Source organism: Nerophis ophidion, linkage group LG28, assembly GCF_033978795.1.
Source record: "Nerophis ophidion isolate RoL-2023_Sa linkage group LG28, RoL_Noph_v1.0, whole genome shotgun sequence".
In the NCBI taxonomy this organism is placed as follows: Eukaryota; Metazoa; Chordata; class Actinopteri; order Syngnathiformes; family Syngnathidae; genus Nerophis; species Nerophis ophidion.
The window spans coordinates 6901573-6914025 of record NC_084638.1 but is presented as its reverse complement, the minus strand read 5'-3'; the positions used below and the strand labels follow the sequence as shown (position 1 = coordinate 6914025).

The 12453-nt window shown below is 36.3% G+C and overlaps 1 protein-coding gene across 6 annotated transcripts in view; it reads left to right on the top strand.

The window, feature by feature from the left end:
* depdc5 (DEP domain containing 5, GATOR1 subcomplex subunit) overlaps positions 1-12453 on the top strand; it is a 106265-nt gene that overhangs the window by 74930 nt on the left and 18882 nt on the right. For 3 of the 6 annotated variants that reach the window (XM_061890881.1, XM_061890878.1, XM_061890877.1), the window contains exons 37-38: positions 3495-3737; positions 10441-10610. In XM_061890881.1, coding sequence (XP_061746865.1) covers positions 3495-3737; positions 10441-10610 — 413 coding nt within the window. Of the gene's footprint in view, positions 1-3494; positions 3738-10440; positions 10611-12453 lie in introns of those variants that run through there. The other 3 variants (XM_061890880.1, XM_061890883.1, XM_061890882.1) reach the window with 3 other exon arrangements.

Below are 12453 nucleotides of genomic sequence, written 5' to 3'. Positions count from 1 at the left end.
AATTCATTTTGAGTGGGGAAAATGCACAAAAAAAAGGATTATGGGAAACCTGGAAAAAAATTTTTTTTAGAGTTGTTGCAGTAGAACACACAATTCCAGAACATGCTGAATATTTTGAGGTTGGAACAGTTTGAATAAGATGAAAAATGTGGAAGTTGTGGAACTTTGAATGGGACTTTCATTTCTATGGGAATTTCCCAAAAATGTGGGGAAAGCGGGAATTTTTTTTTAAATGGTGAAAAAACTTGATAGGTGTGAAATAGTTGGTGTTGAAGTTTTTCAAATCTGTTGAGAAATGTTGAAGTAGTGACATGTTTAATTGAGAAATGCCATGACGGAATTCCTGGAATTTTGGTAAAACCGGGAATTTTTCTAGTTCCTTAACCAACTTGGTTTTTGTCCTGAATATGAGTGTTTTGATGGTGGAACAGTTGAAAAATGTGAAAGGAGTCGTTGAACTCACGGGTGGAAATATGTTGACAAAAAACAGGAATTCCAGGAAATTTGTCAAATGTGGAAATTGGTAGTTTGAATGTCGAAGATGAGTTGAATGGGTTGAAGAATGTGGCAGTTGTGGATGTTTGAAAAATGGCCAATTCATTTTGAATGGGGAAAATGCACAAAAAAAAGAATTATGGGAAACCTGGAAAAAAAAATTTTTTTAGAGTTGTTGAAGTAGAACACAAAATTCCAGAACATGATGAATATTTTGAGGTTGGAACAGTTTGAATCAGATGAAAAATTTTGGAAGTTGTGGAACTTTGAATGGGAATTTCATTTTAAGGAAATGTGAGAAAAGCGGGAATTTTTTTTTAAATGCTGAAAAAAACTTGATAAGTGTGAATGAGTTGAAATAGTTGGTGTTGAAGTTTTTCAAATCTGTCGAGAAATGTTGAAGTAGTGACATGTTTAATTGAGAAATGGTATGACAGAATTCCTGGAATTTTGGTAAAACTGGGAATTTTTCCAGTTCAAAAAACAACTTTGTTTTTTTTGTCCTGATTAAAAGGAATGTTTTGACGGCAGAATGGTTGAAATGTGTTGATAATTGTGGGAGGAGTCGTCGCCAGAAAAAAGGGTGGAAATAGAGCTTTGGAAAAGCAGGAATTCTGGAAAATCCTGGAATTTTTGGGGAACTTGAAAAACTGGTAGTTTGAATTTCCAGGATGGTGGACTATGTTGAAGGTGGAATGGTTTGAATTGGTTGGAAAATGTGGGAATGGTGGAAGTTTGAAAAATGGACAATTCATTTTGAATAGGGAAAAATGTCCCGGAAAACTTGGATTTCTGGGAAATCTGGTAAAAAAAATTTAACTTTCAAAAATGGTAGTTTGAATTTCCAGGATGGTGGACTATGTTGAAGGTGGAATAGTTTGAATGGGTTAAAAAATGTGGAAAAGGTGGAAGTTTGAAAAATGGCCAATTCATTTTGAATAGGGAAAAATGTCCTGGAAAACTTGGAATTCTGAGAAAATTGGTAATTTTTTTGAACTTGGAAAAAGGGTAGTTTGAATTTCCAGGATGGTGGAATAGTTTGAATAGGTTGAAAACTGTGGACATTTTGGAAGTTTGAAAAATGGCCAATTCATTTCGAATGGGGAAAAATGTCCCGGAAAACTTGGATTTCAGGGAAATCTGGTAATTTTTTTGAACTTGAAAAAAATGTTAGTTTGAATTTCCAGGATGGTAGACTATGTTGAAGTTGGAATAGTTTGAATGGGTTAAAAAATGTGGAAAAGGTGGAAGTTTGAAAAATGGCCAATTCATTTTGAATAGGGAAACATGTCCCGGAAAACTTGGATTTCTGGGAAATCTGGTAATTTTTTTGAACTTGGAAAAAGGGTGGTTTGAATTTCCAGGATGGTGGAATAGTTTGAATAGGTTGAAAACTGTGGACATTTTGGAAGTTTGAAAAATAGCCAATTAATTTCGAATGGGGAAAAATGTCCCGGAAAACTTGGGTTTCAGGGAAATCTGGTAATTTTTTTTAACTTGAAAAAAATGGTAGTTTGAATTTCTAGGATGGTAGACTATGTTCAAGGTGGAATAGTTTGAATGGGTTAAAAAATGTGGAAAAGGTGGAAGTTTGAAAAATGGACAATTCCGTTTGAAAAATGGACAATTCCGTTTGAAAAATGGACAATTCCTTTTGAATAGGGAAAAATGTCCCGGAAAACTTGGATTTCTGGGAAATCTGGTAATTTTTTTTTTAACTTAAAAAAAATGGTAGTTTGAATTTCCAGGGTGGTAGACTATGTCGAAGGTGGAATAGTTTGAATGGGTTAAAAAATGTGGAAAAGGTGGAAGTTTGAAAAATGGCCAATTCATTTTGAATGGGGAAAAATGTCCCGGAAAACTTGGATTTCTGGGAAATGTGGTAATTTTTTTGAACTTGGAAAAAGGGTAGTTTGAATTTCCAGGATGGTGGAATAGTTTGAATAGGTTGAAAACTGTGGACATTTTGGAAGTTTGAAAAATAGCCAATTCATTTCGAATGGGGAAAAATGTCCCGGAAAACTTGGGTTTCAGGGAAATCTGGTAATTTTTTTTAACTTGAAAAAAATGGTAGTTTGAATTTATAGGATGGTAGACTATATTCAAGGTGGAATAGTTTGAATGGGTTAAAAAATGTGGAAAAGGTGGAAGTTTGAAAAATGGACAATTCCGTTTGAAAAATGGACAATTCCGTTTGAAAAATGGACAATTCCTTTTGAATAGGGAAAAATGTCCCGGAAAACTTGGATTTCTGGGAAATCTGGTAATTTTTTTTTTAACTTAAAAAAAATGGTAGTTTGAATTTCCAGGGTGGTAGACTATGTCGAAGGTGGAATAGTTTGAATGGGTTAAAAAATGTGGAAAAGGTGGAAGTTTGAAAAATGGCCAATTCATTTTAGATAGGGGGAAAAAATTCCTGGAAAACTTGGAATTATAGGAAATTTGGTATTTTTTTTTGAACTTGCAAAAAGGGTAGTTTGAATTTCCAGGATGCTGGAATAGGTTGAAGGTGGAATAGTTTAATGGGTTAAAAAAGGTGGAAGTTTGAAAAATGGCCAATTCATATTTAATAGGGAAAAATGTCCTGGAAAACTTGGAATTCTGAGAAATTTGGTAATTTTTTTGAACTTGCAAAAAGGGTAGTTTGAATTTCCTGGACGGTGGAATAGGTTAAAAAAGGTGGAAATTTTGGAAGTTTGAAAAATGGCCAATTCATTTTGAATGGGGAAAAATGTCCTGGAAAACTTCGAATTCTGGGAAATTTGGTAATTTTTGGAATTTGTCAAGGGAAAGACCGCGATTCCTGAATAGACTGAACAGTTTGAAATTGGAATGCTTTGTATTAGGTTAAAAATGTGGCAAGTTGTGCCAAAATTTGGAGGAAAATAATAATGAGTTGAATAATAATCATAATAATAAAAGTATGAATGTTGGTGTAGAGAAGCATAATAAATAGTGTGAATGTTTGGAGCATTCACACAATGTCCTTCCCCTCCCAGCAGGTCAAACCTCACAGCCAGCGCCCGCCGTGCCTTGTGGTTGGTCCACTGCTGCCCTGGAAGACTTTGCCCTGTTCCAGAGGAAGTGGTTTGAGGTGGCCTTTGTGTTGGAGGACCAGCAAGCATGTGACCTGCCGGCCTTCTTACTGCCTTGGCTGCCCAGTCGGCCCGCTTCCTACGCCAGCAGACACAGTTCCTTCAGTCGCAGCTTTGGTGGACGCAGCCAGTCTGCTGCATTGCTAGGTACTTCCTGTTGTCTTCTTGTCAACCACATCATCCCTGTAACAACAATCATACACACACAACACATGTTGTCTTGTTGTCAACCACATCATGGATGTAACATCAATGTACAAACAATCATACACACACAACACATGTTGTGTTGTTGTGAAGGACATCATGGATGTAACATCAATGTACAAACAATCATACACACACAACACATGTGTTGTTGTGAACGACATCATGGATGTAACATCAATGTACAAACAATCATACACACACAACACATGTGTTGTTGTGAACGACATCATGGATGTAACATCAATGTACAAACAATCATACACACACAACATATGTTGTGTTGTTGTGAACGACATCATGGATGTAACATCAATGTACAAACAATCATACACACACAACACATGTCATCTGTTGTGTTGTGAACGACATCATGGATGTAACATCAATGTACAAACAATCATATACACACAACACATGTTGTGTTGTTGTGAACGACATCATGGATGTAACATCAATGTACAAACAATCATACACACACAACACATGTTGTGTTGTTGTGAACGACATCATGGATGTAACATCAATGTACAAACAATCATACACACACAACACATGTTGTGTTGTTGTGAAGGACATCATGGATGTAACATCAATGTACAAACAATCATACACACACAACACATGTGTTGTTGTGAACCACATCATGGATGTAACATCAATGTACAAACAATCATACACACACAACACATGTTGTGTTGTTGTGAACGACATCATGGATGTAACATCAATGTACAAACAATCATACACACACAACACATGTTGTGTTGTTGTGAACGACATCATGGATGTAACATCAATGTACAAACAATCATACACACACAACACATGTTGTGTTGTTGTGAACGACATCATGGATGTAACATCAATGTACAAACAATCATACACACACAACACATGTTGTGTTGTTGTCAACCACATTATGGATGTAACATCAATGTACAAACAATCATACACACACAACACATGTTGTGTTGTTGTGAAGGACATCATGGATGTAACATCAATGTACAAACAATCATACACACACAACACGTGTTGTTGTGAACCACATCATGGATGTAACATCAATGTACAAACAATCATACACACACAACACATGTTGTGTTGTTGTGAACGACATCATGGATGTAACATCAATGTACAAACAATCATACACACACAACACATGTTGTGTTGTTGTGAACGACATCATGGATGTAACATCAATGTACAAACAATCATACACACACAACACATGTGTTGTTGTGAACCACATCATGGATGTAACATCAATGTACAAACAATCATACACACACAACACATGTTGTGTTGTTGTGAACGACATCATGGATGTAACATCAATGTACAAACAATCATACACACACAACATATGTTGTGTTGTTGTGAACGACATCATGGATGTAACATCAATGTACAAACAATCATACACACACAACACATGTTGTGTTGTTGTGAACGACATCATGGATGTAACATCAATGTACAAACAATCATACACACACAACACATGTTGTGTTGTTGTGAACGACATCATGGATGTAACATCAATGTACAAACAATCATACACACACAACACATGTTGTGTTGTTGTGAAGGACATCATGGATGTAACATCAATGTACAAAGAATCATACACACACAACACGTGTTGTTGTGAACGACATCATGGATGTAACATCAATGTACAAACAATCATACACACACAACACATGTTGTGTTGTTGTGAACGACATCATGGATGTAACATCAATGTACAAACAATCATACACACACAACACATGTCATCTGTTGTGTTGTGAACGACATCATGGATGTAACATCAATGTACAAACAATCATATACACACAACACATGTTGTGTTGTTGTGAACGACATCATGGATGTAACATCAATGTACAAACAATCATACACACACAACACATGTTGTGTTGTTGTGAACGACATCATGGATGTAACATCAATGTACAAACAATCATACACACACAACACATGTTGTGTTGTTGTGAAGGACATCATGGATGTAACATCAATGTACAAACAATCATACACACACAACACATGTGTTGTTGTGAACCACATCATGGATGTAACATCAATGTACAAACAATCATACACACACAACACATGTTGTGTTGTTGTGAACGACATCATGGATGTAACATCAATGTACAAACAATCATACACACACAACACATGTTGTGTTGTTGTGAACGACATCATGGATGTAACATCAATGTACAAACAATCATACACACACAACACATGTTGTGTTGTTGTGAACGACATCATGGATGTAACATCAATGTACAAACAATCATACACACACAACACATGTTGTGTTGTTGTCAACCACATTATGGATGTAACATCAATGTACAAACAATCATACACACACAACACATGTTGTGTTGTTGTGAAGGACATCATGGATGTAACATCAATGTACAAACAATCATACACACACAACACGTGTTGTTGTGAACCACATCATGGATGTAACATCACTGTACAAACAATCATACACACACAACATATGTTGTGTTGTTGTGAACGACATCATGGATGTAACATCAATGTACAAACAATCATACACACACAACACATGTTGTGTTGTTGTGAACGACATCATGGATGTAACATCAATGTACAAACAATCATACACACACAACACGTGTTGTTGTGAACGACATCATGGATGTAACATCAATGTACAAACAATCATACACACACAACACATGTTGTGTTGTTGTGAACGACATCATGGATGTAACATCAATGTACAAACAATCATACACACACAACATATGTTGTGTTGTTGTGAACGACATCATGGATGTAACATCAATGTACAAACAATCATACACACACAACACATGTCATCTGTTGTGTTGTGAACGACATCATGGATGTAACATCAATGTACAAACAATCATATACACACAACACATGTTGTGTTGTTGTGAAGGACATCATGGATGTAACATCAATGTACAAACAATCATACACACACAACACATGTTGTGTTGTTGTGAACGACATCATGGATGTAACATCAATGTACAAACAATCATACACACACAACACATGTTGTGTTGTTGTGAACGACATCATGGATGTAACATCAATGTACAAACAATCATACACACACAACACATGTGTTGTTGTGAACGACATCATGGATGTAACATCAATGTACAAACAATCATACACACACAACACATGTTGTGTTGTTGTGAACGACATCATGGATGTAACATCAATGTACAAACAATCATACACACACAACATATGTTGTGTTGTTGTGAACGACATCATGGATGTAACATCAATGTACAAACAATCATACACACACAACACATGTTGTGTTGTTGTGAACGACATCATGGATGTAACATCAATGTACAAACAATCATACACACACAACACATGTTGTGTTGTTGTGAACGACATCATGGATGTAACATCAATGTACAAACAATCATACACACACAACACATGTTGTGTTGTTGTGAAGGACATCATGGATGTAACATCAATGTACAAACAATCATACACACACAACACGTGTTGTTGTGAACGACATCATGGATGTAACATCAATGTACAAACAATCATACACACACAACACATGTTGTGTTGTTGTGAACGACATCATGGATGTAACATCAATGTACAAACAATCATACACACACAACACATGTCATCTGTTGTGTTGTGAACGACATCATGGATGTAACATCAATGTACAAACAATCATACACACACAACACATGTTGTGTTGTTGTGAACGACATCATGGATGTAACATCAATGTACAAACAATCATACACACACAACACATGTCATCTGTTGTGTTGTGAACGACATCATGGATGTAACATCAATGTACAAACAATCATATACACACAACACATGTTGTGTTGTTGTGAACGACATCATGGATGTAACATCAATGTACAAACAATCATACACACACAACACATGTTGTGTTGTTGTGAAGGACATCATGGATGTAACATCAATGTACAAACAATCATACACACACAACACATGTTGTGTTGTTGTGAAGGACATCATGGATGTAACATCAATGTACAAACAATCATACACACACAACACATGTGTTGTTGTGAACCACATCATGGATGTAACATCAATGTACAAACAATCATACACACACAACACATGTTGTGTTGTTGTGAACGACATCATGGATGTAACATCAATGTACAAACAATCATACACACACAACACATGTTGTGTTGTTGTGAACGACATCATGGATGTAACATCAATGTACAAACAATCATACACACACAACACATGTTGTGTTGTTGTGAACGACATCATGGATGTAACATCAATGTACAAACAATCATACACACACAACACATGTTGTGTTGTTGTCAACCACATTATGGATGTAACATCAATGTACAAACAATCATACACACACAACACATGTTGTGTTGTTGTGAAGGACATCATGGATGTAACATCAATGTACAAACAATCATACACACACAACACGTGTTGTTGTGAACCACATCATGGATGTAACATCAATGTACAAACAATCATACACACACAACATATGTTGTGTTGTTGTGAACGACATCATGGATGTAACATCAATGTACAAACAATCATACACACACAACACATGTTGTGTTGTTGTGAACGACATCATGGATGTAACATCAATGTACAAACAATCATACACACACAACACATGTTGTGTTGTTGTGAACGACATCATGGATGTAACATCAATGTACAAACAATCATACACACACAACACATGTTGTGTTGTTGTGAACGACATCATGGATGTAACATCAATGTACAAACAATCATACACACACAACACATGTTGTGTTGTTGTGAAGGACATCATGGATGTAACATCAATGTACAAACAATCATACACACACAACACATGTTGTGTTGTTGTGAACGACATCATGGATGTAACATCAATGTACAAACAATCATACACACACAACACATGTTGTGTTGTTGTGAAGGACATCATGGATGTAACATCAATGTACAAACAATCATACACACACAACACATGTTGTGTTGTTGTGAACGACATCATGGATGTAACATCAATGTACAAACAATCATACACACACAACACATGTTGTGTTGTTGTGAACGACATCATGGATGTAACATCAATGTACAAACAATCATACACACACAACACATGTTGTGTTGTTGTGAAGGACATCATGGATGTAACATCAATGTACAAACAATCATACACACACAACACGTGTTGTTGTGAACGACATCATGGATGTAACATCAATGTACAAACAATCATACACACACAACACATGTTGTGTTGTTGTGAACGACATCATGGATGTAACATCAATGTACAAACAATCATACACACACAACATATGTTGTGTTGTTGTGAACGACATCATGGATGTAACATCAATGTACAAACAATCATACACACACAACACATGTCATCTGTTGTGTTGTGAACGACATCATGGATGTAACATCAATGTACAAACAATCATATACACACAACACATGTTGTGTTGTTGTGAACGACATCATGGATGTAACATCAATGTACAAACAATCATACACACACAACACATGTTGTGTTGTTGTGAACGACATCATGGATGTAACATCAATGTACAAACAATCATACACACACAACACATGTTGTGTTGTTGTGAAGGACATCATGGATGTAACATCAATGTACAAACAATCATACACACACAACACATGTGTTGTTGTGAACCACATCATGGATGTAACATCAATGTACAAACAATCATACACACACAACACATGTTGTGTTGTTGTGAACGACATCATGGATGTAACATCAATGTACAAACAATCATACACACACAACACATGTTGTGTTGTTGTGAACGACATCATGGATGTAACATCAATGTACAAACAATCATACACACACAACACATGTTGTGTTGTTGTGAACGACATCATGGATGTAACATCAATGTACAAACAATCATACACACACAACACATGTTGTGTTGTTGTCAACCACATTATGGATGTAACATCAATGTACAAACAATCATACACACACAACACATGTTGTGTTGTTGTGAAGGACATCATGGATGTAACATCAATGTACAAACAATCATACACACACAACACGTGTTGTTGTGAACCACATCATGGATGTAACATCAATGTACAAACAATCATACACACACAACACATGTTGTGTTGTTGTGAACGACATCATGGATGTAACATCAATGTACAAACAATCATACACACACAACACATGTTGTGTTGTTGTGAACGACATCATGGATGTAACATCAATGTACAAACAGTCATACACACACAACATATGTTGTGTTGTTGTCAACCACATCATGGATGTAACATCAATGTACACACAATCATACACACACAACACATGTTGTGTTGTTGTGAACCACATCATGGATGTAACAACAATGTACAAACAATCATACACACACAACACATGTTGTGTTGTTGTGAAGGACATCATGGATGTAACATCAATGTACAAACAATCATACACACAAGTTGTGTTGTTGTGAAGGACATGATGAAAACGCTGTGTTGTACTTTGTGTGTGTGTCAGCTGCCACAGTCCCGGAGCAGAAGACGGTCACAGTGGACGTGGACGCCAACAACCGGCGGGGCCGCACTGAGTGGTGCACGTGTTACTACAACGGCAACTTCTCCACCAACACCGCCTTCGAGGTCAAACTCCACTGGATGGCCGTGACTGCAGCTGTGCTATTTGAGATGGTAAGTACTCCTGCTTCCTGCCACCATATTAGCTTCTTCGCTCATCTGGTAAAAACATTCTTCCGAAACAATTTGCTCGGTTGACAAAGTGGTGACGCTCGCCCCGTTCTTGTTTGGGAATGAGTGAAGCTGCTTATTATAGCCAATCATGGCACCCACCTGTTCCCCAATTAGCCTGCACACCTGTGGGATGTTCCAAATAAGTGTTTGATGAGCATTCCTCAACTTTCTCACTCCTTTTTGCCACTTGTGCCAGCTTTTTTGGAAACATGTCGCAGGCATCAAGTTCCAAATGAGCTAATATTTGCAAAAAATAACAACGTTTTCCAGTTCGAACATGAAATATATTGTCTTTGCAGTCTATTCAATTGGATATAAGTTGAAAAGGATATCTTGTATTCTCTTTTTATTTAGCATTTACACAACGTTACAACTTCACTGCCTTTGGGGGTTTGTAATATTTAAAAATGTTTTAGAGCCGGCCAATAGAATGTCAAACAATTTAGAAAAAACGATAACAAAATTCATACACACAAAAACGCCATTCGTACAAAGGCAGGACCTTTCCCTGTCATTGTGTTCTCCTTTTATTTACCATTTACACAACGTGACAACTTCACTGCTTTTGGGGGTTTGTAAATATTAGAAACTGAACTAGAGCCAGCCAATAGAATGTTGATCAAATTTAGAAAAAAAGACAACAAAAATACCAATTCGGCCCCAAATAGCCATTCATACACACAAAAATGCACACACGTACAAAAGCAGGACCTTTCCCTGTCATTGTATTCTCTTTTTATTTACCATTTACACAACGTGACAACTTCACTGCTTTTGGGGGTTTGTAAATATTAGAAACTGATTTAGAGCCGGCCAATAGAATGTCGAACAATTTAGAAAAAAAAGATGAAAAAAAATACAGATTTAACCCGAAATACCCATTCATACACACAAAAACGCCATTCATACAAAGGCAGGACCTTTCCCTGTCATTGTATTCTATTTTTATTTACCTTTTACACAACGTGACAACTTCACTGCTTTTGGGGGTTTGTAAATATTAAAAACTAATTTAGAGCCGGCCAATAGAATGTCAAACAATTTGGAAAAAAAGATAGCAAAAATATAGATTTAACCCCAAATAGCCATTCATACACACAAAAACGCCGTACGTACAAAGGCAGGACCTTTCCCTGTCATTGTATTCTCTTTTTATTTACCATTTACACAACATGACAACTTCACTGCTTTTGGGGGTTTGTAAATATTAGGAACTGATTTAGAGCCGGCCAATAGAATGTCGAACAATTTAGAAAAAAAAGATTAAAAAAAATACAGATTTAGCCCGAAATACCCATTTATACACACAAAAACGCCATTCATACAAAGGCAGGACCTTTCCCTGTCATTGTATTCTCTTTTTATTTACCTTTTACACAACGTGACAACTTCCCTGCTTTTGGGGGTTTGTAAATATTAAAAACTAATTTAGAGCCGGCCAATAGAATGTCAAATAAATTGGAAAAAAATATAGCAAAAATATAGATTTAACCCCAAATAGCCATTCATACACACCAAAATGCCATACGTACAAAGGCAGGACCTTTCCCTGTCATTGTATTCTCTTTTTATTTACCATTTACACAACGTGACAACTTCACTGCTTTTGGGGGTTTGTAAATATTAGAAACTGATTTAGAGCCGGCCAATAGAATGTCGAACAATTTAGAAAAAAAAAGATTAAAAAAATACAGATTTGGCCCCAAATAGCCATTCATACACACAAAAACGCCATACGTACAAAAGCAGGACCTTTCCCTGTCATTGTATTCTCTTTTTATTT